Source organism: Eleginops maclovinus, chromosome 1 (assembly GCF_036324505.1).
Source record: "Eleginops maclovinus isolate JMC-PN-2008 ecotype Puerto Natales chromosome 1, JC_Emac_rtc_rv5, whole genome shotgun sequence".
NCBI classification, from domain to species: Eukaryota; Metazoa; Chordata; class Actinopteri; order Perciformes; family Eleginopidae; genus Eleginops; species Eleginops maclovinus.
In genome coordinates this window covers 194,026-220,366 of record NC_086349.1, presented here as the reverse complement: position 1 = coordinate 220,366, position 26,341 = coordinate 194,026, and the positions used below count along the sequence as shown (strand labels likewise).

General features: G+C 38.6%; 3 protein-coding genes across 4 annotated transcripts in view; 2 read left to right on the top strand and 1 right to left on the bottom strand.

The window, feature by feature from the left end:
- Positions 1–1,139: 1,139 nt before the first annotated feature.
- si:ch211-229n2.7 (uncharacterized protein LOC100002243 homolog) lies at positions 1,140–7,675 on the top strand. The gene is made up of 4 exons (XM_063892818.1): positions 1,140–1,352; positions 2,036–2,156; positions 6,558–6,856; positions 7,136–7,675. Exons 1-4 carry the CDS (start codon positions 1,335–1,337, stop codon positions 7,232–7,234), a joined length of 537 nt encoding a protein of 178 aa, XP_063748888.1. The 5' UTR covers positions 1,140–1,334; the 3' UTR covers positions 7,235–7,675.
- Positions 7,676–9,687: 2,012 nt separating this feature from the next.
- Positions 9,688–20,651, top strand: dedd (death effector domain containing). Its single transcript, XM_063883610.1, has 5 exons — positions 9,688–10,017; positions 11,182–11,839; positions 12,445–12,549; positions 12,791–12,928; positions 17,671–20,651. Exons 2-5 carry the CDS (start codon positions 11,257–11,259, stop codon positions 18,075–18,077), a joined length of 1,233 nt encoding a protein of 410 aa, XP_063739680.1. The 5' UTR covers positions 9,688–10,017; positions 11,182–11,256; the 3' UTR covers positions 18,078–20,651.
- A 1,218-nt stretch (positions 20,652–21,869) lies between these two features.
- Positions 21,870–26,341, bottom strand: part of LOC134864534 (voltage-gated potassium channel subunit beta-2-like) — a 148,460-nt gene continuing 143,988 nt past the window's right edge. For both annotated transcript variants that reach the window (XM_063883590.1, XM_063883599.1), the window contains one exon: positions 21,870–23,609. In XM_063883590.1, the coding sequence (XP_063739660.1) occupies positions 23,520–23,609 (90 nt within the window). In that variant the 3' untranslated portion in view covers positions 21,870–23,519. The remainder of the gene's footprint in view (positions 23,610–26,341) is intronic.

Below are 26,341 nucleotides of genomic sequence, written 5' to 3'. Positions count from 1 at the left end.
GCACTAAAAACACTGGACCGTAAGGCAAATAGTTATCACCATTGTCTTATAGTGAAAAAGCATAACTTGTTTAACTTTGAAAACGTTAAACAATTCTCTGATGCCTGTCTCATCTTTAAGGTACTTCATGGGCTTGCTCCACCCCCACTGCACCAATTCATAAAACAGAACGATAATGTCAATAGAGTAACCAGATCAACCGCCAGAGGGGACTGCGTAGTGCAGTACAGACAAAGCAAGTTTGGACACACAGCCTTCTCAATTAGAGCCACCAATTGTTGGAATGGTCTGCCCAATGAATTAAGGGAGTGTAACAGCCTTACAACTTTCAAAAGCAGTGTCAAATTTTGGATTAGGGAACATCATATCTGTAACCACATACCAAATGCTTAAAGCCATGTAATGTTATTCTTCTCTTTCCCTCCTTTCTTTATTCATACTGTAACCTACTGTATGCTGTCATTTTTATGTGGAGGGTGTAGTGAGAAGCTTGCATTGTCTGTGTCTGTTTGAGGGTGTGGTTATGTCTTTTTAATTATGGTTTTATTTGTTATCAGTTTATGTATTTTTATATCTTAGGGTGCCTTTTAAGATCTGGCTAGGGACAACAGATGGAAATTAGCATAGCAGCTAACTCTGGCTTATTTACAGCAATGTGTCTGTTAATCAATGAGCACTGTCCCTACCAATTAAATAAATAAATAAAATATGTTGAGTCAGTGTTTGAACGGGCAGTTTGTCTGTAGCCAATGTCTGTAAACTGCAGCATATAAAGGAAGCCTGCAATAAATAAATAAAATCTTATTAACTAACTATTGCCGAGGCAATTAAAGTTTGAACCCATGCTTTGAAAAATGCTGCTTCCCTTGCATGTTATCTAAATGATATCTAAACTTCTGTGCCGTGGTGTCCGTTTTAAAAAATGTTTTATTCTATGCCTTTGTGGTGTGTTTGACAGTCACCCCAATGGAAAATAGCCAACATTACAACCCTAGACAGAACGTAAGCAGATCTAACCAGTTAACAAGATAACCAGTTAAACAGGAACACAGGTCGTATTATTTTACTTTCATATTTATCCCCCCACCCCTTGAAGGCCGGTCCGCGAAAATATTGTCTTACATGAAACTGGTCGGTGAAACAAAAAAACACAAAAAAGGGTCACAACATACTTTCGATAGAAAGAGTGAATCTCTATAATTCTGCTGTAACCAATCACCTGACTTTCTTTCACCTTTAAAAACTTGTAAGAAACAAACAACCCAAACCAGATCTTCACTAAACACGCCCCGTGGGAGCACACAAGTCCTCACACTGAGACTCAGAATTCAGACATGGATTTTCTGGAGCAGGTAAGAGGAAGCAGCACAAAGAGCAGCTCTGAATGATCTTGCAACAACTTTAATGTTTTTTAGCCACCTTCAAAGTAATAACAAAAGGACATTTATCTTGAATAAATCAAACGTGCTTATTCTGTAAGTAAAGTAGTGTAGAGCTAGTAAGTTGCAGTACTTATTAACATTATTATTATTATTATTATTATTGTTGTTGTTATTATTGTTATTATTATTATTATTATTATTATTATTATTTTCCATTTTCAAAGTAATAACACAGGACATTTATCCTTAATGAATCAGACTTTCTTATTCTGTAAGTAAAGTAATGTAGAGTTAGTTAGTGAATGTGATATACTATATTGTGCTTGGTTAGAAATCTGACTTTAGCCTTTGTAAATGAACATAAAATAACCCTGTTAAACACATCTTGCGTTACTGCCTAATATAACATTGCATTCAATAGTGGACATTTTTATCCAGAGCAAGTCAGCAAGAGCATGTGCAGTCAACCTAAGTACAAGAACTAAATGTCATTAAGATTGTTAATACATGAAAATCATCAGTGTTGAGTATTAATGAAGAACTTGAGACAGCACATCTTACTGATTGGAATGTAGCTGAGCTTGCTTTTACACAGGGAGTGGAGCAGGGTGGAGACACAACTTTTACTGTCCTGTGTTTTGTAATGAATGCAGGTTGAGGAAATCGCATCTATTGCCAAATTTGGAGACTTGATAGAATTTTCCTACCCTATCGGATATTCCCACTGGGGAGTGTATGATGAAGATGGATACGTAATCCATTTTGCTGTTGCAGGTGAGGACCATACGAGTACATAACATACATTTGTTTTTGTTGTTTGTCATTTAGCATTCAATAATAGAAATGTTTGGCTGAGATGTCCTGCAGCCTTTCTAAGGAACAAAAAATGTAAAAGTATTTTCTGATTAGCTAATAAGCTAAACCTGTTTTTTTAAAAGCTTAGCGCTGGGAAAGCAAAAACAACAGCCAAAATAATTACAACTGGATACAACTGATCCGGAAACTATTAGTAAATAATGTTTTAGGGTTAGGTATTAAGTATTGTGAAAGTATTTGTACACTTTATATCAAAATTTCCTCTGGATTATTACATGCGGGCATCCTGCCACAACTCGCCACATTTCTCACACAGTTTCATTCACTGCACTCTGTGTCAGGAAGGGGGAATTAGGACCCAAGTGCAGCACAAGGAGGTGGAATACCACGTTCAACAAAGGGCGAGCTTTTATTATGAAAAAAACTGATAACAAAAATACTAAGTTAGGGAAATCCAGGACATGAAAAAGACTTGAATTGGTAGGATAGACGAAAACCGCACAAGAGACAAAAGGGGAATTGAGATTAAATACACAAGGGTAATCACAAGACACAGCTGAAGAGGGGAGGAGAAACACAGGGGCAACACACAACTACACAATCAGGCACAGGAAGGAAACGCAGACAGGAAGTGAATCTAAACATGACACAAGAGGGGAAAACATTTCAAAAATAAAACAGGAAACATACACAAAACAAGAATCATGACACTGTTGGCTTGCATGTGATCTTTGTGCTTTTTTTACATTGGGATAAATGTTTTCAGTTTCTTGCTTATCATTTTGCCTGGTTGAAGAGACGGACTATATCTATTTGAAAATTTAGTAACAAACATCAAAAAACATACTTAAAGGTCCCCTATTATGCTACTTTTCAGGTCCATATATGTATTTTGTTGCTCCGCTATGACATGTTTACATGCTTCAATGTTGAAAAAGCACTTTATTTTCCTCACACTGCCTGTGCATAAATTACCACTTTTCACTCGTCTGAAAACGCTCTGAAGAGCCCACTGCCCCCACCTTTGCAAAAGCGCACTCTGCTCTGACTGGTTAGCTGGCGACTCTGCTGTGATTGGTCAACTGCTTAGAGCAGGGGTCTCCGACTCCACTTACCTCTGGGCCGCTGGAGGTAGAGTCTGGGCAAGTCTGGGTCGCTACAAGTATTCCACAAAAAATGTATTACAAAATACAACATTAACAGTTCTTTAACATCTTCTTAACATGAACTATTCTTCAGAACATAACTATTTACAGTTGCTCTTGCCTACTCCTTGCTGGTAGACACCTGGCAGCGCTTCCTCTCACACAGCTGAGCCACATTTGGTTTGGGGGAGGAAGCAGTTAAAACTCTCAGTATGGCTTGAAGATGTTCATCGGTAAGTCTGGACCTGTCATGTACTTTGACTTATTGAAGTTCATGGTGGAGAAAAGCTGTTCACACATATACGTGCTCCCAAAAAGGCAAATGGTCCACTTGAACATCTTGGAAAGCTGAGGGAAGGAGGGGGGCAATTCTCTCATGAACTGTCCAAGCATATCTGCTTTTCCATTCACCTCCCTGAACTTGGCTTTGAGCTCAGAATTGCACGGCCGGTCAATGAGTTCCATTTGAAGCACACCAGGGGCATTTTCCACATCAAAGAAGAAGGGGTCTGCAAACATTTGGAAAGTGGCTCTGTGTGTTTTGAAGTCCGCAAACCGCTGATCAAATACCTCCTGTAGCTTCACAATGGCATCAACATACTTCTCACCACTGTGCTCCTGTCCATGAGAACCTTGCATGCTGGGAAATGGCAGAGGTTTTTCCGAGAGAACTGGGCTTTCCATAACACCAGTTTCACACCCTCCTCCTCCAGTTTTCTTTGAACAAGTGCCATCAGCCCATTTTTCCTCCCTGTCACTGATGGTGCTCCCTCAGTCGTTATTCCAACAAACCTCTTCCATGAGCCCGATATCCGCAATGGCATCACACAGTTGCTGGAATATCTCCTGAGCTGTGGTAAGCAACTCCTCTGTCATTTCAAACCTGTCATCAACACCACGGACATACATTGCGAGCTAAACGGTGTCGGTTATGTCCGTGCTCTCATCAAGAGCCACAGAGTATGCACATAAAAGTGTGGCTTTGTCGCACAGCTGATCATATATGTCACTTGATAAGTCAGAAATGTGCTCTGCCACTGTGTTAGCTGACAGGCTGATGTTGCTAAACTGACCCTTCTTTTCTGGACAGAGTATACAGCCTGCAACATGCACTTTTTGAGAAACTCGCTTTCCTTAAACGGTTTTCCCGCCTTAGCAATCATCTCACTCAACACATAGCTAGCTTCGACTGCTAAATCAGCCTCATTGCTTCCTTTCTTGAAGAGATTGTGTGGCTTTCACAGACATTGTTTTAGTTCGGTGACTCTTTTCTCTCTCTCGTCTCCCAGGTATTTTGCATACTCTGCATGTCTAGTTGAGTAGTGACGTTTGACATTATACTCCTTGTATACGGCGATTATCTCTGTGCATATAAGGCACGCTGCGTTTCCCCTGTACTCGACACAAAAATATTCAGTCTCCCACATCGACTTTTCTTTTCCCTGAAGTTTTGACAAAGACATGATTGGCCGATATACTTTCCTTCCACTCTGTGTCACTCTTGGATCACTCTTTGATTGATTCCGCTGCGTGCATTTGAAGACGTGTGGCAGAGTTCCCTCGAAGGACGCGGGAACTGCTGCGCGCAGTTCCCTGTGCACAGCGTAATCAATCAGAAAAAAATCTAAAAATGTCCCGCCCCCCAAAAAAAACTTTGATAAAATGGCATCGCTTGTTCTCCGTACCAGTTTATTAGAAATAAATAAAGATGGATTATCAGTAATCATTTCAAAGTGACATAGACACATCGGATTAACCTTCAGCAGTGTTTGTATGACCTTGAACACAACTTTGATCACAAACAGCAAAGACTATTTATAGCTATGGCTCTGTAAAGTGAAGCAGTTTTCTTGCTCTTTCTTGGCTGCTAGTTCAGTGAGTTTTGGTCGTACAGTGATGAAATTTATACCAATGGGATCTGTGTAATCTCAAGTTTCACATGATGTGGTTTGTGCAGATAGCATGATGTAAAGAAATCGCCGTAGCTCACTCTGTAGTATGTAGTGTTAGCTCGTTTTCGTTCAGTGCTGATTTAGACACTTGGTGTTGGAATTATGTTTCGTTTGGGTAAAAATGGTTAATATGGTCGGGTAGCTGAGTTTCTTTCCGTTAAGTGGGTATGCCACATTAATAGGTTGTTAAATGTTAACATGCCCTGAGACGCTGTTTCTTACAAGTTGCTGCGTCTGGGCTTAAGAGGTTAACGTGTTGTGAATGAAAAACCATCTCCGTATTTCTGAACAACTTAGGTAAAGTTAGTGGGCATACAGCCTGAAAGCCTGGTAGCGTAGCGTTGATAGCGTTAGCTTGCAACTTTGCCAAGGCAAACAGTGTGTTTGTGGCTCAACTCCCACAACAGCTCCACAATTCAAGTGAAATGTCGAGAACACAACCATAATTTGGGATTTTGGTCCACGGGAATAGTGGTAAAAATAAAAGCAAGCCACTTGTTCTTCACATCTTCTTCCTTTGGTATGGCAAACAAAGAAAGTTTTGGTTTGCTGCAAAAATGGCAGCTTATCCTCGCCATGGCTTCTCTGCTCGGGTCGGCTTTACGGAGCGGCTCGCACTGCTATTGGCTAGAATTCAGTTCCGTATCTGAATTCGAGGAACCAGGAAGTAAAGAAAAGAATCCAATCGAGGCGTTTAAGGCAGGGGAGAGGGATATGGGAGAGAATCTTCCTCTGGCCTGAACTTTGAGATTTTAGCTTTTGCAGACCTATTACATGCACACAAACATAAATAACACACTACAGGAAAGGGAACCCCCCCAAAAAAACACAATATGGCCCGTTTAAGAGTTTAATTTAATTTTCACTTACAATAATCTTGACTGTTTCGGTTAAATATGTCAACACTGTTATTCTCCTTAGTTTAAATCTTGATGGTTTAATGCACTTATTGAAGTTGTTTTGCATTAAAGCGTCACATAAATTGTATGTAATGTAATGTTACCTAGTTTTCGTCGTCGTTGTTTTTGTTATTTGGTCCTCTTATGGCATTACGAAATATAAAAAAATATATCTACGTATATCTTATTTTATTTTAATCTTGTTTATTTAAAAACGTGTTTCAATGGAATTGTAAGATTTTAAAAATAATTAAGTTGCAACAACTACAGAACACTATGTGTGACCATGACATAAAGTTATAAAATATGTATTCATGTGGACTGAAAAAATGAGATTGAAATTATCATTGTCATTGTCTTTAGATGAGAGTCAACTGATGAGCAGAATACGCAGCTCTCTGCAAAGATTCTTCCCTGTATGTGGTGACCTTCTTCTTGGGGAGACCAGGATCCGCAGAGTGCCACTTGCTGAAGTCACCGTCCCGAAAGGAGTCCATGTCCTGATCTGTAACAATCGCCATGCCTTTACACCATCAGCCTCTGATGATATGCGGCTACGGTTCAATGCCCTTCTTGATCAGGACTTCCCTTATCACATTCTCTCTCTCAACTGTGAGCACTTTGCTACTTTTGTACGCTACGGAAAAGCTGTGTGCAACCAGGTATGTGTTTGGCAGTTAATTGCCAACTTGCAATGTTTCAGATTTCTTAATATAAGTGAAAAACATTTGAATTGTGCCAACATCCACTCGCTTTTGATGTAATGTTATTTGACGCACAATCATTTCTTAGTCAAGCCTTAGTAGTGATCTGCGTTTGGACATATCAGACTAATTAAACCGTCAGATGTCTCTTTTTTGTGATAGCTACTGATGTAGTGGGGGGAAGGACTTGACTGAGCATTAATCTAACTAAGAATGATATTGTTATATATCCTATAGATTCCTACAAGACCCAAGAATGTAGAGTGTGTGGAGGCAACTGCAATCTTCAAAGATGTCATCAGCTCCAAAGAAAATGCTCCAGACCATTCTGAATGAGCCATCTGACTCTCTTTTCCAATTCAATAGAATTGATGATTCATTGATGATTGAAAATACATTTTAAAAAGTGGTTTGACCAAAACTCTATGACCTGTTTAAAAAATCATATTGCTTTTATATTTGCCTTTGGACATCTGTATGGCTGCGATGGATTATTTTGTCATTGTCAAAGGGAAACAATTAAAGTTTTCATTATCATTTTTTATTTGCTGACATTAAGCCATCATTTTTAGAATCTTGTCTGACAATGTTGTGTTCATAACAAATTAATTTACAGACATTTACATAATGTACATAATTAATTTACATACATTTACATAATTAATTTACATACATTTACATAATGTACTCAGCAGCTAGGAAAATGCATTAAATTGTATAAAACATTTGCTGTGTTGTACTTCAAAACAACAAACTAATAAAATCTGCTTTGCTTTCTTGGGCATACCTTTTTTTTAATCAAAGACCAAAAAAGTATTTTTCCTGTTTCTCTTGCACTACATTGACCCTTGTGCAGACAACCTCACATGAGCGATTAGATACAAAGATGCCTTGTGAATCTGAAAATAATTTTAAAGAATGAATGCCATCCAGTGTACTCTTCTGATATATATATTTTGAGAGCCTGACTTTTTTTATTCAACACTTTTTTTTCTATTACGGCTGGCTCTTATGAATTTCTATAAGGTACAGCCCTATGACTTTTTCCACTTTTACCAAAAGATTTGCCTAAAAGAAGGGCTTTATTTTTTCAAAAAAGTTTTGCATAAGTGGAAGCTTTTAAGACCCTTTTCACTTTCTCAAGTTTCTCATATTTTTCCAGGGCTTCAGAGCTTTACTCACATTTTCCATAAGGGAAGGCCATTTTGACTTTTAACCCTTTTTTCTCACCCATTTCAATTTTTTTCCCAAAAGGATGGCTCTCACTTTCTCGTAAAAGATGGTCCTTACAACAAAGCTTTATCAAAAAGGAAAGTCTTAAGCGCACTCTTAAAAACGGATTAGAGTGTCTGCCATTCGAACATAAAGTGGAAGCTCCTGTTGTGCTTTTAGAGACTCTAGGAACAACCAATAACCCTGCATTCTTGGAACGCAATACCCTAGTCACTAGGGTATTGCGTTCCAAGAATGCAGGGCCACTGTCCCACTAGGGCCTAGGGCCTAGGCCCTAGTGGGACAGTAGGGTATAATGAGCTCTTTATCATAGGATGGCGCCTGCCCATTAATGTTTAAGAAATAGCCCCAAATGAAAATAAAACAAGTAAAATACTGATCATATAATAATGCCATCCAAAAGAATATGATACAGTAGTACAAGTACTTTGTATTATACAAAGATAACATAATAAAATAAAAACAGGTATGCAATCAATCCAAAGTAGACAGTTAAACAAAAATGTGATGAGTCAGATATGTATAAATAACAAAACAATAACAAAATGTTAACAGGTTAAATGAGATAAGAAACAAATATAAAAGCGTTGCTTCACAGGAGGGGAGAGAGGAGAGAGTTAGCTGATGTTATACTGCAGCATAGTGGTAACACATGCATTGTAGCGATACATAGACACCTATAGCCTAATTACAGATATAAGCCTTGAATCCTAGCAGTCCCACATTTGTGAGAAAGAGTTGGCGTTTCAATTTGGCTTACAATACAAGTGCAACACTGAGGATCTAGAGCAGGGGTGTGGAACCTCCGGTCTCCCGACCGTATAAGGCTTGCGAACAATACAATATAAAGGTAATAGTTTTCCTGGCAACGGTCAGGGTCATTTGAAGCACAACATGAGCGAAGCAAGTCATCACGTGGTCAAGTCATGTCAAAACACTTAAAATTATACAAGACTGTTTCAATTTAGTTATTGACTGGTAGCCCTTATTTTGAATTCTTAATATAATAATCCAGGATATGTTCATGGTGTTTTTGAACACTGACAAGGCTTAATGTTTTCAGGAATAGTTCAAATAACTTGTAGGTTGTTAAACCCAAACATTGTCATCCTGAATGTAAATAAATACATTTTAAAAAGTATATGGATGAAGAAAGTTCTATGTGTTCTGTTTTGTTGTTCAGATGTATTATCACTTATTTTCAACTCGCTGATAAATAATTAAAAACAAAACACTATCAAATTAAGGCGGGATTCCCGAATATACGCGCAGTTATCGCGATAGCTGCAGGCTTGTGACGTCATAGCGCTACTGTGAGCAGAAGGCAAATACAGCAACCAAATGTCCTTATCCTTATCTCTGGGGATTTCAATCATGCCTCTCCCTCAAAAACACAGCCAACAAAAAACTATGGAAATTGCAACACCAGAGACAAAACATTGGACTTACTGTAAGCTATACTGATTTAAAGAACTGGTATTTCAGTCTTGACGATACACACTCCGGTACAGTAGGTGGCGGCATGCAAGTTTAAACCTTGGTTTGTAGCCCACCATAAAAGCAAACGAAGAAGAAGGGCGATGTGAACTGGAAGTTCTTTCATTTTAGCTGAAGAACATTGTCTGCTTATTTTTCCATTATATCTGTCTGAGGACAAGAAAGAGTTAACGAACTCTTATGTCCGGCCTAAAAAAAGCCCTGCCGCACACAAACAGACTGGACACATATATCCAACATTTACCGTGTAGTTTATCAAAACTGTGAAACGGAACCGTGCTGTGTGCGCTCTGAAGCTCTGCTATGAACACTGGCAAGCTAACTTCGCCTTAGCTACCTACCGAACTGTGAGATTGTCGGGCTCGTCAACAGTATCCACAAAACAGGAGGTAATGGACATTTGTTGTTGAATAATGATATTGTTTTCAGTTTTAACTTCACTTTACACACTGCTTTAGACAAGTTAGTCTGAGATGTGTTGCGCGCTGACGGCCAATGTGAACAACTAAGGCTAGCCATGAGCAGTCACAACAAACCCAGAGCCACAATCGGGGGATACATGCTAACATATAGCAAAGTCATTTAACGACAAGTTATTTAACGTTTGTCGCAAAAAGCACAACACCAATGAGCGGTAGTTCCCCGTCTGGTTTTGTCGCGTCCACACGAAGTTGACATCTTGCATTTGTTTAACAAAAAACAAAAAACATCGTTAGCTTGTTTGCTAACTTCCGCTCTGGGCGCAGCTCGTTTCTAGCTTATTTGTCCTACTGAAAAGCTAATTGGTTCTTCGATGCGTTTTGTTTGGTCTAACGTACAACCATTTATCCTATGAGTTTTTGCATTGGCAGAGGCGTTGCACATGACACAACGTTTAACTCGCTAATTTAGCTTTAGCTGACATAATGGAAATGTTAGTTAAAACAGCTATTGTCATTCATTGTACTCAAATGTTTGTGTTAATTGTTCCTTCAGTATCCCCTCAACCAAACTGTCAAAAACTCAAAAGGTGAAGTGCAGTTTTTATGACAGGGACGTCACAGCCCTTCTCCCTGAATACGTTTTTGACTATTTTAAATGTAGTATATTAAAAAAAAAGCACATTAAATGATGGCTCCTTTGAGTTTACCTACACACCATGGCATTGTGGGAGTGCGCTAGCCTTCACCAGCTCTCTGAAACGGAGGTTCTTCTTCCTTTAAAAAAAAAAAAAGACCCAAAAGAGATTAATTAAACAGTTAAATATTTCATTTAGAAAATACTGTACTGTTAGAACCTAGAATTGGATTTATTTCGATTTTCTATCCTAGTAAAGGTCAGTGTGAAGTTAACTTTGCAAGGAAAACCCTGCTGCACAATACCAGGACCCTGTCCCCAACCCTGTGTTCCATTTCTCTGAGTCTTTATTTTATGAAAGAATGCACTAATGCACTGTATTGAGCCTTGGGAAACCTGGTATGTGTTTGCAGCTGAATACTGTGATTGATAAATGATGATGGCCACTCATGATAAAATTGCCCCTCCCCTCTCCCCTCCACCTCCCCTCTGTACAGCTCATCAACTGAAGCATTCAAAGACAGCAGGGGCTGCTGGGATTCCAACATCCCTTATCATCGTTGGGCCCTGAGATGACATCACAGCAGCCACAGGTTCCCAGTGCTGCCATTCCTCACCACCTTGCTCACAACTCCTCTGCTCAGCAGGCCCGGCATCACATTCAGGCCCGGCCTCACATTCAAGGCAATCCGCTAGACTCAAGTCAGAGCAGTGCCAGCGCCAGGCCTCTGGATCACAGAGCCCTGACTGGCAGGGCGGGCTGCTCCGGTGTTGCAGCAGCCAGCGGGGAGGTCGCCAGCAGAAACGTTTCGGCCTCCTGCACCAAGTCCAGCTTCTCCAGAAGAGATGGAAGCTTGGAGCCATGGCCTGAGGAAGCAGTGGACAACTCCCATGGGCTCTACTCACTCCACCGCATGTTTGACATAGTTGGAGCACAGCTTACCCATCGTGATGTCAGGGTACTGTCATTCCTGTTTGTTGACGTGATTGATGAGTATGAGCGAGGTGGCATCAGGAGTGGAAAAGATTTCCTGCTGGCCCTTGAGCGCCAGGGTCGCTGTGATGAGACCAACTTTCGACACGTTCTACAGCTTCTAAGGATCATCACACGCCATGACCTTTTACCGTATGTCACACTCCGGAAACGGCAGTCTGGTGAGTAATGCAACGTTATTAATATTATTATATAAGACTTCAGTTGAAATACATATCAGTGGAAATTAAGGGTGTATTTTAAACTCCAAAATAAAGATTGGGGGAAACAATTGTACATTTCTCCTTTCCTTTTTAAAAGAATCTTTAGTCTAAGTTTAAAAGTGTTTGTTGCTTGTATTTAGCCTTTGCCTGAGTTACCTTAGTGAACTGTATATTCAGTGCTCTTCTTTCGTCTGTCGGCCAGACGTTTTTGGGAGGATTTTTGATACTTGTGCACAGGGACATGCCAGGTCCTGTTGCTCTGCTTTGCTGTGGCTTGCAGTGTAGATGGAAAGCAATCGGAGATAGCACAAGTAGAAATTCTAGAGGATATGGCACCTTTTTTTTTTTATTGTTATTGGTTTCATAAAGTGACTTACTAATATATATAATCTTACTTACAGGTAAAGCATTGTCTTATGCATAACATATAACTATAAGTTACTTAATACAAATGTTGGGTTGTACTTGTCTGAAGGGACTACTTATGTCATTGTTGCAACACAAAAATGTCTCTAGTTTCTGTGTGATAAGTACTGCAGTTTAAAATCATCTGGTTTTATCAGTGTGCCCGGACCCTGTGGACAAATACCTGGAAGAGACATCAGTGCGCTACATTTCACCCAGAGGAGTGGTGCAGGGCAAGGACACTGCGCCTCACAGAAGAACAGGTGTGTGTACTATGATTTTTTCTTTTTCAGTACACATTTCGACTAGAGTTGATCAGGGTACAGCTGATACACCAGATCATTATTTATCCATTCCAGTGATATATTTTCACACCTATGTGGTACTGTGGGTCCCTGCTGAGCCAAGTGAATCCAACATATTGTGTGTGTGGCCAATGGTACATTCTTATAAGTAACTGTGATACAGAAGCTTGATAAACACTTAGCCTGTGTCACTTTCTAGGTCCTCAACCAGTCATTTGCTGTTCCTCGTCAGGACCCCATGTTGGCCCCCCCCAAACAAAGCCAGCTCCTCCTGTACCAAACCGCAAACGGAGGAGAAGTCATTCCTCAGCTGACTGCCGAGAGAAGCAAACATGTGGTAAAAGGAAACTCAACATAGAGAAGGCCTATATATATACATATATATATATATGTGTATATATGTATGTATATATATGTATATATGTGTATATATATATATGTATATATGTGTATATATATATATGTGTATATATGTGTATATATATATATGTGTATATATGTGTATATGTATATATATATGTATATATGTATATATATATATATATATATACATACATATGTGTGTGTGTGTGTGTGTGTGTGTGTGTATATATACATATATATATACACACACACACACACACACACACACACACACATATGTATGTATGTATATATATATATATATATATATATATTACACACACACACACACACACACACACACACACACACACACATGTGTGTGTATATACACATATGTGTGTGTATATACACATGTGTGTGTATATACACATATGTGTGTGTATATACAGTGGGTAAAATAAGCATTGAACACGTCAGCATTTTTCTCAGTAAATATATTTCTAAAGGTGCTATTGACATGACATTGTCATCAGATGTCGGTAACAACCCGTGCAATCCACACATGCAAAGAAATTAAACCATAGATGTCCATAAATTAAGTTATGTGTATTAAAATAGAATGACACAGGGAAAAAGTATTGAACACATGAAGAAAGGGAGGTGCAAAAAGGCATGGAAAGCCAAGACACCAGCTGAAATCTATCAGTAATTAGAAAGCAATCCTCAGTGCAAATTAATATTAATATCAGCTGGTTCAGTTCCAACTGATGGCCTGTAAAACCGTCTCTCATTACCAAGGTGTCACACAAGAAAGATCTCATGATGGGTAAAAACAAAAAGCTCTTTCAAGACCTTCGCAACCTTATTGTTGCAAAACATACGGATGGCATTACAGAAGGATTTCTAAACTTCTGAATGTTCCAGCACTGTTGGGGCCTTAATCCGGAAGTGGAAAGAACATCATTTCACCATAAACCAGCCACGGCCAGGTGACCACCTGAGCAATGCATGTGACTAGCTTCTCCATACAGGAGCTGTCATTACCAACAAAGGCTTTTGTACGAAGTATTAAATAAATTTCAGTAAGCGTGTTCAATACTTTTTCCCTGTGTCATTCCATTTTAATACACATAACTTAATTTATGGACATCTATGGTTTGATTTCTTTGCATGTGTGGATTGCATGGGTTGTTACCGACATCTGATGAAAATGTCATGTCAATAGCACCTTTAAAAATATATTTACTGAGAAACATTGTGATGTGTTCAATACTTATTTTACCATATACAGCGGAGGAAAAAAGTATTTGATCCCCTGCCAATTTAGTCAATTTAACAGACAGAATATAAGAAAAAATCCAGAAATGTACATTAACACAAAAGATATACATTAATATACATTTAATTGAGGGAAATAAGTATTTGATCCCCTTGCAAAATATGCCTTAGGAGAAGGCAATATTGTACGATACATGGCCCCCTCTATCATCCCCTCGATGCAGTGAACTGCCCTTTCCCCTTAGCAGAGAAACCCCACCAAAGCATAATGTTTCCACCTCCATGCGTGACGCTGGGGATGGTGATCTTCAGGTACTAGTCAGCATTTCTCTTCCTCCAAACACGACATGTGGAGTTGATGCCTAAGATCTTGATTTTGGTCTCATCTGACCACAAAACCTTCTGATAAGCCTTCTCTGAATCATTCAGAGGGTCACTGGCAGACTTCAGACGGCCTGTACATGTGCCTTCTTGAGCAAGGATGCTGCAGGATTTTAATCCATTACGGCGCAGCATGTAACAGGTAGTTTTCTTGGTGACTGGGGTCCCAGCTGCCTTCAGGTCATTAACAAGTCCCTCCTGTGTAGCTATTGGCTGACCCCTCACCTTTCTCATGATCATTGATCGTGGAGCCCCAGAATGAGGGCAATTGATGGTCATTTTGTGCTGCTTCTATTTTCTAATAATCAAACCAGTTGTCTCTTTCTCACCAAGCTGCTTGCTGGTGGTCTTGTCTTCTATTCCAGCCTTGTGCTGGTCTACAATCTTGTCCCTGATGTCCTTAGACATTAGTTCCACCATGATCACAAGACCTGTCTCGGGTCTGGCCCTCGGTGGAGAGATTGTAATCTGATTTATTGACTGTGGACAGGTGTCTTTTATCCAGGTAACGTGTTGACATCAGGAGTACTTTCTTGATCAAATACTTATTTCCCCCAATGAAACGCAAATCAGTTTATATCTTTTTAAATCTACATTTGTGGATTTTCTTTTTGATATTCTGTCTCTCACTGTTAAAATAAACCTATCATAACAATGACAGACTGTTCAGTTCTTTGTAAGTGGTTAAACTAACTAAATTTTTGTGTGTGTGTGTGTGTGTGTGTGTGTGTGTGTGTGTGTGTGTGTGTGTGTGTGTGTGTGTGTGTGTGTGTGTGTGTGTGTGTGTGTGTGTGTGTGTGTGTGTGTGTGTGTGTGTGTGTGTGTGTGTGTGTGTGTGTGTGTGTGTGTGTGTGTGTAAAATTAAGACACCACTCAAATGTTTCTTAAATCTGTATCTCTACATATATGTCAGCCATTCCAGTGTCTGTTGAATTCCACACAGAGAAAGGTTGCCAGTAGTTTAGAGAATACAATAGGAACAAACATTTTTTTTTTAACTCAAAGACATAGCTATAAAAAATAAAACAAGAGAAACTGATAATGCTGAGGTGGTCTCTTAATTTTTTCTGGGGCTATATGTGTGTGTATATATATATATATATATATTTATGTCATTATGTATTGTGTATTCACAAACATTGGAATTTAGTTTGGAAGAAGCTTCTGTCATGTCACAAAACAAGTGCAGTTGTGTAATTTCGTTGGTTAAAAAAAGCTGGTATTGATGATCATTAAGCTAGTAACCTGTTTGTGTGTTTACTAATATTGAGTTTCATAAAGTAATGGTTTATCAAACAAATATTTACACAATATGAATCCAGCAGATGCACCCTGTAGTCACTTCACCTCCCTACATGTTGCCATGGTTTACCAGTGAGGAGAGCGACCAACAGGATGCTCTGTTTCCCAGTGACGGGGAATCCGGGGGACGATGGTTTAGACCTTGTGGTGGCCACCGCAAAGCATGGTGAAATTAGCAGGCTATCTGAGCCGAGTCTAAAAACACCACCATCGTCTCTTTGTTGGACGAGAACCAATTTGGAAATAGAATTAACATTTATAATTTAATGTATAGTGTGGATTCTGGGCTGCTAGCACGTCTGCAGAGGTCTAAAATAACTAAGTACATTTACTCAAGTATAATTTTTAGGTGCTTGTACTTTACTTAAGTATTTCAAAATTTGCTACTTTTGCCATTACTGCTCTAAAGGTAAATGGTGTACTTTTACTCCATTACATTTATTTAATACCTTTAGTTACTTTACAGATTTGGATTAATGATGTGAAATATAATCAACCTTTAAAGGTCTCCTATTATGCTATATTTGAACAATATATTGTAGGGCCATATCTCTACAAAACATGTCTGAAGTGTTTTGCTCAAAATACCAAACATCACCCATTGTAGCATGCCTCATCCCCCTCTATTTCAGACCTTTAAATGAACTAGCTGCTGCTGGCCACGCCCCTTTGGAGCGTCATGATCTCTCCTCTGAAGAGAGTTTTCTACCGGGGGAAACTCAGCTAAACGCTGCCGTGATTAAACACCATATTATGTTCCAAACCACATCCAGCATTATTTCTGAAACTCTTCTCAGTGTTTACCACTAGAACAGAGACATTATATGTATTATATATACAACAACTCTAAGTCCCTCCTGCAGACATCCTGCTGAACACACACACACACACACACACACACACACACACACACACACACACACACACACACACACACACACACACACACACACAGAGGAGCTGTGGAGGGGATTCAGCTCGCGACTGTATATAGGGGACTGTAGGTGGGGACGTGTCAGTGGGCGGGTTGTTGCCAGGAGTTCAATGTAAAGCCAGCCCACATGTCCGTTATGACATCATAACTGAAGCAAATCTGGATCAGTTCGTTTGTACCCCCGTTCTTAGAGATGTGGGTAAGGAGAAAAAGAGAGAGGGTTGTATTTTCTGACACTCACCTTCACACTGGGGACACATATTTGCACATATTTATGTATAAAAGACATCAAAAGGTGCATTTTGCATAATAGGGGACCTTTAAATCAGACTTCAGTTCACCTGGAGTAAATCCAGCAGCTGCCCTGCAGTATACAAAGCCATTCAAACTAGCTGCACCTTTACCAGCTCTGAGAACACTTTGATGATCAATAATTATAAAACATATCAGAGATATTATTCTGAAATGGACCAATCAAACAATGACTACTTACATAAGTACATTTTGATGAGAATACTTTTCTACTTTTACTGTCGCTACTATAGCGAGAGAAAGATTGCAAATTAGGAACAGAGTTGGTTGGGTAAAGTGTGCAAGATAATGTTTCATAATAAATATAAAATCTATTTTATATATATTTTGACTTTTCCAGTACCGATAACAATATGGATAATGTCAGAATTCACCAATACCATGGCATTTCTAAATTTGACCCCAGGGCCTGTTTAATACCGCGTTTCGGTACCTGTCCATGCTCAGCAATGACTGGTGTTATCAAAAAAATGTTTGGGTGTTATTTGTTTGCTGTTTGACTTTTACCTTGTGCTCTCCTCCTTCAGATATCCGCCTTCGGGTTCGTGCTGAATATTGCCAGCATGAGTCTGCACTTCAGGGCAACGTCTTCTCCAACAAGCAAGAGGCAGTGGAGCGCCAATTTGAGCGTTTCAACCAGGCAAACACTATCCTCAAATCCCGAGACTTGGGTTCCATCATATGTGACATCAAGTTCTCTGAGCTCACCTATTTGGATGCCTTCTGGAGGGACTACATCAACGGATCATTGCTAGAGGCCCTTAAAGGGGTCTTCATCACAGATTCCTTAAAACAGGCTGTTGGCCACGAAGCTATAAAACTATTGGTCAATGTTGATGAAGAAGACTACCAGGCTGGTCGGCGCAAACTACTTCGTAATTTGGTGACAACTGGAGTTAGCCCAGCTGGAGCTAGCAAAGATTCTGTATCTTAGGCACACTCTCTAGGTGGAAGGGTGCGGCAGAACACTGCTGTGGCCCCCCCCACAGGGAGCTGCGTGAAATGTGTTTGTATCGTTTGAGGTGCCTGAAAGGAACTAAAGGACTTCTAGCCTCCCATTCAATTCCTTGAAAGCTTAGGTCATAGGATATCAACTTGGCACTCCCGAGCGTAGCATGCGAGGTGATTGAGAACTGTTAGCTGAACTAGGTGCATACAGTTTGACATTATTTTGAATGTTACATTTTTCATTTTATTTGAGGAGAATACTCATTCATGCGTGCATTGAATTTAACTCATTTTTTCCCTTGAACCTTAGCTCATTGAAATGTATTTGTTACCTGATAATACTCGTGACAACCTGTTTAAAAATCCAGTGTTGATGTAAATGACTCGGTGGGAGTTTACTTTAGGGTCAAACTGGTCGATCTGCTGTCCAGCCGTTTCAGGTACTTAACAGATTGGTTGGGTTAACCCCAAGGGAAGAGTGTTCTGTATGTTATCGAAAGGCACATTATGACTTACATTTAGATTTTCCTTTACTTTCCCAGGACTTAACACTTGTGTGTAAAGATAAACCCTTAAGAGCTTTGGCTCCGATTTGGTGTCACTGTCTACATCCTTGTGTCTTTCAGATTCTTTCATAAACAACTTAACTTGTTACCAGCGGTTGTGATTCTGACCTAATGTGAAATTTTGATTGTTCAGTCAACCGATATTGAAACTTTGTGGAACATTTTAATTTTCTGAATCCTATCCAATGAAAAATGTAGTAATTCAGTGTGTTCGACATTTTTGGGGATTTGCAAATTGGTGCCAGTTTCATTTTCAGCCTGCACCACACCTACTTGTCGTCTACGTGTTTACTCATATAACAGTGAACATTTTTTAAATATTTAAACAGTAAATAACACACTGAAAAAGCGGTATGAGCAGGTGCATCACTTCCTGGACCAGTTGCTGGTCTGCAGGCTGTTGGAGGAGGAGGTTTCTGCGTTATGTCCTCCTCATCCACACCGCTTCCCAAAAGAAACTGGATACTTATGGCTTTAAAACGGTCAGACAGCATACGCCTCTCCAATTTTGAGTGCTGATCATGTGCTGGTAGTGGAACAAAACAACTTTAACATTATTGTCTGAAATGCAAATCAACCAACATTTGAATATATTTTTATTTCATTTTGTTCTCCATGGTTTAAGACATTAGGTTTATTGGGTGTCTATGAAAGACAACTAAGATATTAAAAAGTGGTACAATACAGAGAGTTGCACTTTATTGGGGAACACCTTTTAGGTCTGCTGATGAATTCATCCTATACACCAAGGTATTCACTAGCTTTATCAGCATTGATGGGTTGAGCCCAGCTTCAAAGCTTCCCGTATTAGATCCTGCCCAGAGTGTTGCCGTGGGCCTTATCAACATCATCCACACATCTAGGAGCAAGCTGGCTGTGCAAGTGCAGAGCAAATCTTTTCATCAACAGTTTATGAGAAAACTGTTTATTTGGCCTGACAGTGAGACTGAATACAGCTGAGTGATATGAGGGGCCAGTCTTCACACCAAATACAATTGTGCACCTGTAATGTTTTTCCCTTTCATCTTTCTGTTGTACTTTGTGGATTAGAAAGAGGTTCGTACTCTAGGCTTTTTGTTCATTGCAGGTGCACAGCCAACCTGCACTTTGTACTTCCGGTTTTGTGTTGGAAGTGCAACTTTGCCTTAAAGCGTCCTTCAACCTTATTGCCAGAGAGTCGGTGAAGTAATAACAATGTCTATATCTCTATGATGGGATGGATTTTCCCTTCTCCTGCATCATAGTCAGACACACAGCTGCCTGAGTGTCAGCCTACCTTCACACTGACTAGAGGAACAGCACAGAGGACTCAGTGACGTACAGTATGGCAATCGTGAGTCATGCAATTTAAAATTCTCCAAATTGGAAATGTAATGTCATTGCTGGTGAAGCAGGACAGGTTATTACTTAAGGCAAAAACTAACTTTGTTTGGACGTGATTAATATTAATCATAAAATATAAAATATTTAGAAAATGCTGAATTGTAACTTATCTATTACAGGCTTAAATGTCATTTAAGTAACAGCTGTTAATTCCAATGCCAGTCTCTAATGCTTATATTTGAGATCTTTCTTTCTATCAGTGCCCAATAGTCGACATGCCAAATATTTTCTTCCTGCTAAAAATGCCCTCTCTTATCTGTGCTGGGTTCATATTAAATCACGTCCTGTTTACAGGCTTCTATTAATGGGGATTATAGTCGGTCTACGTTTAATCTTTTTACTCCAGTGGAATTTCATGTCGAGGTTGCAAGTTAATATCTATTATATAGGTTGGTGTATGTTCTGTTGAGTGAATGTTCTGTTAAATACAGCTCTCCTTCGTAAAATTGCATATAACCTGTTATGTTTAAAAAATGTCATAGAAACTCGCAGTGCTGATATTTTGTAATTAACTTTATTGGGTGTCCATTTTTCTTACTTCAATTTTGCATTTCTTCAGAAAACAGACAAATAGGTCCGTTTAATAAATGAAATGGATGGGTTTTGTTGAAGTCCCAGGCATTATTATTTTTATGTCACATGACACAACCATAATCTTTTGGTGGAAAACTGTCCCTTTTGCAATTTATAATTTACAGGATTATAAATAGTTGAAGAACAAACCCCCAAAAGGGCTTTAGTTTTCGAGATACACCTACAAAGCACACTAGAAGGTCACCAAATTTGGACTAGGTGTTCATAGATTATATAAATACCTTTTACCTTCTTTTTAATGTTAACACTTTAACACACGATTCAGAGGTGAAAATGGATTAGGAATTTCAAAATGCAAAAGGTATGTTTATACTTTTCTGTCATTTTGAAACCAAAGAGTCCAATCAACCAAAAATGTAATATATATTTACCAGAGACTGTTATGTTGTCATAAAAATAGTTGATTTGACTCTTCACTCTCTGTTGATACTGAAATGAGGAGCTGTGGATGCATTGAGGAACGTTTAGTTTCATATTGGGGGAAATTCATGTGTTTATTTGTCAGCACCATTTCGTGTTTTACTCTTATATTTTGGATTCTTATTTTGAATGCATGATTTTTATTCCATACATTTGTCATTGCATTGTTGGAGGGTGTCTGACAATAATTTCAAAGTCAGTCAAAGTCCACTTTATTGTCAAAGTTTCCACATGTGTTATACATACAGAAAATTGAAATGCCGTTTCTGGCAGTCCCACAGTGCAAATATAAACAAGAACATATAACATACAAACATAAGAGCATAGAAAAAAAGGGGGGGTAAAAAGGGGTATACAAAAAAAACTAAGTAATATATACATATGTTCGACACAATCAACACAGTTTGACGGTAGTGCATGTAGTGCTTTAGTGCAAAAAATACTTTGTGCAAAGTACATTTTCAGTAGCAAGTACATTTTATCACCAATTACTGCAGTTGTAGTGCATACAACAATCCAAACTTCCTGAGGCCCTGCTCTGTCCCCTGTAGACATGAGTCCTCCTTCAGTATCAGACTGATCTGCTGCAGGCTCCATGTGCCCTCCAGTTCAAACGTTATAGTCTACAGATGGAAATGAGGCATTGTTTTTGTCTTGGAGTGTACAGGAACAATGTTGTGTATCAATTCTCTAAGCTTTGCACATAAGTGAGAGGTTAAACCTGTGTACCAAGCCGTCACACATCACGTATGATGAGCCTGCTCTCTTCAGCATCAGGCCATGCTACATGTTGCTTAGAGCTGAGCAGTAAGTGTTAAAGCCTGGGGGCTGAAGCTCAAAATGAATAGAAACAAAACATGAAGCCGGGTGAACTGATCGAAGATTAGGCTGTTTTATTCCTGATGTCTCCCTGAGTATCAGTGACCAATGTGCAATCATACCAGACATAAGGCCAGATCAGGGGGGCTGTTCCGATTTCTGATGTGTCATTATGAGAGTTATGTGAAGCTACCAAACATACATTTTTAAAAAAAAAACTTCGTATTAATGCCTAAGAATTTGGAATGGGATGTCACGAAAGCTCCTGTAGGTGTAATGTGTAGATGATCCAATACTTTTGTCTTTATAGTGTATATTGTTGTTGTTTTTTTCCTTCTAACAATTTTAACAATACAAACTTGTATTTTTCTCAAATCTGAAATGTCTCTTAGCCAGTGTCCGAACTACGGGGGGACTCGGGGGATCCGAGACCCCCTGAAACTGACACGAGACCCCCCGAAAACATGATTTGGGAAATGTTGGGGGGTCTCTAAAATAGTGTTTTCGAGATCCGCGCTCTGAGTCAAGCGCAAGAGCAAGCGTATCAGGTAAGGGTAAAATCAGGTAGTGAAATGGTTCAAAGTTCAAAAGGGAGAGAATCCCATTGCAATAATCAAGTGGGCACAAAGGAAGAATAAGTCATTTTACGGTTAAAAGACAGAATATTTTCTTTATTTTTATGCACATGACATTGAAATACATTAATGTAAATAAATATAATGGTGTACTAACATATAATAAAAACAATATTTATAATTTAACACGTCATTAAAATCAATAGTTTTTATTGTTGCGCAATGACAAATGTTTAAGTATCTGTAGTATTTACAGGAAAAGGATCTCACGCAAGTGGTTACCACGAGGACAAACAATGAAATGTTGTAATAGTGACATTTTACAAAACGTGTCTGGACAACTTTTCAACATGCTAACAAATAGTTGTTCAGTTTTGGTGCTGTAACGATTAATAAGTCAGCATGTGTTGTTTATCCATCAGATGTCCTGCAAACATGCAGGTACCTTAAAATCAGCTAAACCACTGTTTTACCAGTGCTGGTGCATTAGTTTCAAATGGGCAAATTCTTTTAAGTAGTATATTTTTGGGTTGTATCAGGTTTAATTGCCAACATGCATTGGAAACCGCAGTCTGCAATTGGAGATAGTGAGCAGAGTGTCAAAAACATAAAAGAAAAAGGTTAAGAGCATAAAAGGTTTAAATATAAAATTATTATAGATGTAGTTATTACATTGAAAGGGCTCATCCATCACACCCTAATGCTTTGTAGGTTTTCAGGTCTTGTGCAACATGTGTTTAATGTGCTGCTGAGGCAGCAGTAGGCAGATAGTGATGAAGCCTGCCTTACTTTCTGAACCATCAGTTATTTTCTTTAGAGCTTAAGTGGCTCTGCTGGTCGTGGAAACACACAAACTACTAAAACAAGTACTGCATATTATACAACTTACCAATTATTAAGTGGCAATAAGTGCAAATGTTTAAAGTAGATTGACAGTGCATTGACTTGGTGAAATGCAAAGCAGCATTTTTTCTTTTGGCTTGTTGCTTCACCTTTTTACATATTGCTAATATGGTTGCTGTCTCTCATTGGCTGGCTGCAGGATAGCACGACAGCTCAGCTCTAATGCTCCTAGGATCTGAAGTCCTTTTTACTATAGGGCTTGTTTCCCAAGAGGTTATCAACCTCAGATACAATGGACAGAGATAACTTCGGCAGAACCTGTGGAATAAGAAGAGAAAAGGTTAACTGCAATTTGTCAAACCTTATAGATTTGGTAAAGAACTATTTAGTGTTTGCTGTATGAACAGAATAAGACAAGGAAGACACATCTATCAGTGGCTATTCAGTGCAAGTTGTATTGGTGCTGAGGAGTTCTGGAAATAGTGTAGTGTTCAGTGTTTGGTGTAACACGTTACAAAAGTAACAGAGTTACAAAAATGTATTAATTTTTGCTGTAACGCAGTAATATAACACATTACTAATTAAATGTTGGTAATATACATACATTACAATTCTCAGTAACGCACGTTACAACACATTTTAACCCGAAATTATGTGTTGTTTTTTTTAAGAATTCAACAACATTACGAGAAATTCCGACACCAGAGAAATAATTATGCGGATATAATAGTTAGCCTGTTTACTATTGGTTAAGAGGGCTGCAGAAACAGATTCAATTTTGCCAATTGAGAGAGAAAGGAAAAATACAGACGACATGAGTAGTGTTGTAGTCAAGACCACCTTAACCGAGACCAAGAAAAGACCAAAACCAAGACTTTAAGTGACCGAATCAAGACCGGAACCAGACCAGTGTGAGTCCAACACTACATAACACACTTACAATCATCAGAAAAAGATCCACATACAAACTAAACAGTAAGATATACATTCAACTGTATCATATTTATTCAAGAACATATTGAATTTTAGTGGTTTGTGTAGACAAATGTAATTATCGCTGAATTTCCTGACATCTTCACAACCGTTTCAGTGTGTGTGAAGGGGGGAGAGGTGAGGGGGAGCAGCCGGTATAGACCAGTCCCAGGTTTCCAAACGTTGCGGCGCATGAGTGCAAGACTCGGACTCTCGTGAGTGCTTCAAAGTAAGTCAGTGAAGAAACCTTATTGGTTGCATTTGAAACAGGACCTTTTCCCTCCAATCACATGTAAGGTTGGGTATCATTAGATTTTAACGATTCTTCTTCTGCTTTTAGATTCCTGTTCTTGATTTCGGTTCTTTGAGAGGGTTAAAATAAGTCCGATTCCAATTTCACTGGAAAAAAAATATTTATGAAAACATTTAGTCAAATCTGTATTCATATTTACACATCACTTCCTACTGTTTAATTTGGTTTCTGTTATTGAGTAAAATTTACACCAATATATAATATTCACAAGTTAGTTGTCAGTGGTGAAATTTGAGACTTACAAATGCCCCGGTCCCCTATGATGTTACACTGCAACCTGCCTGTGTCTCATAAATATTTGTGTGTACAGAAACATTATGCATTCAAAAAGATCTGCAAACTCACAAAAAAATGTGCACATGTAAAACAAATATCCAAAAATAATTTCTCAAATAAAAAAAGATCTGTGAATACTATAATTAATTAACAAATAAACAAAAGGAATGTGTGAATCCCTCTCTAACATGGACAACTTTTGATCAGGCATTTGTGAATCCATTTTGTATTTGACCAAAAATGTGTTTGTGGTTCTCAGTGCTCAGCTTGTGGATTGTCTTTTTACAAACAAGAAGTTTTGAGACAAACTTTCCGACGGCCTCGACTAAAATCTGCTTGTGTCATTTGGTTAATTTCGGAAACCACAGGATGGCTTGTTTTTGTATTAATATAATGAACAGTGGCACGTTAGGTGCATTCTTTGTCACCATCACCATCATCATCATCATCATGTTATATAGTTATACAGTCAGTTTGTGTTATATCGAGCACGCACATTCGTATGCATTGATGTTGCTAAGTATTTAGGCTACGCCATTTTTGGGTCCTGGTGGGCTACAGTTGGCAACAAAGTGGCCCCAGAAACAACCCTTTCTTTGTGTTTTTTTGTGTGCTCATTCAAGTGGGTCGAAGTTACAAAGCATTTCAGATTTTATTAATTGTCATAGTCTTACTTTAATAGTGCAGTGGAAAAATAATCTGTACAAAAGCACCGGATAAAGGCTAGCCTTCATAGTAAGGCTACATTAAATGTTGTAATATTAATCATGTCCTTTCTACTGTATGTAATTGTATTGTGTTTAAATACTTGTTTTCCACATTTCTATAATTGAATACATTTCAATGACAATAGGTAGGGTAGGTACTTCATTCATCCCAAATTGGGAAATGTGTTCAGGTATTAAAATAATAAAAAGTTGGAAAACGAGTATTTAAACAACTTACAATTACATACAAATAAAAGCAATAAACAGCAAGTATATATATATATATATATATATATATATATACAGTGATATATGAATATTACAAGTTCACGGTTTACTCTGATGAAGCCTTTTAAAGCCGCTAGTTTGTTTCTCAGGGCGAACACAACACAAAGTCTAGAGTGCCTTGGAAATGTCTTATGATGTATTCTTATCCAAACAGCACCTCCAACAACAAGCAGCCCTAACCAAACATTTATTTTACATTTAGCTGTGAATTGATAACTAAGCACCCAATACTCATAAAACCGTATACAATATACATACAGTATATAAAGTGCTTTTGATACACCTCTTAATCAGAATCAGTTTTATTATTATTATAAGTAGGTTTACACGTAAGAAGAATTTGTCTGCGGCTTTATAAGCCAAGTTAGCATTTTGACCATTTCATAATTTTCATGCATATTTTCCAACTCCAAGCTGTATGAACATGAATGCGTGTCAGATCTAAGCTTATCAGGCGATGTGTATTTGTGTAATGAGGAAGGGTGTGGCCTAAG

Coding starts and splice junctions, on each gene's coding strand:
- dedd (XM_063883610.1), top strand. CDS start 11,257: ATGACATCACAGCAGCCACAGGTTCCCAGTGCTGCCATTCCTCACCAC. Junction 11,840..12,444: donor ACTCCGGAAACGGCAGTCTG/GTGAGTAATGCA, acceptor TGGTTTTATCAG/TGTGCCCGGACCCTGTGGAC. Junction 12,929..17,670: donor CCGAGAGAAGCAAACATGTG/GTAAAAGGAAAC, acceptor CTCCTCCTTCAG/ATATCCGCCTTCGGGTTCGT.
- si:ch211-229n2.7 (XM_063892818.1), top strand. Junction 2,157..6,557: donor AATCCATTTTGCTGTTGCAG/GTGAGGACCATA, acceptor CATTGTCTTTAG/ATGAGAGTCAACTGATGAGC. Junction 6,857..7,135: donor GAAAAGCTGTGTGCAACCAG/GTATGTGTTTGG, acceptor TATATCCTATAG/ATTCCTACAAGACCCAAGAA.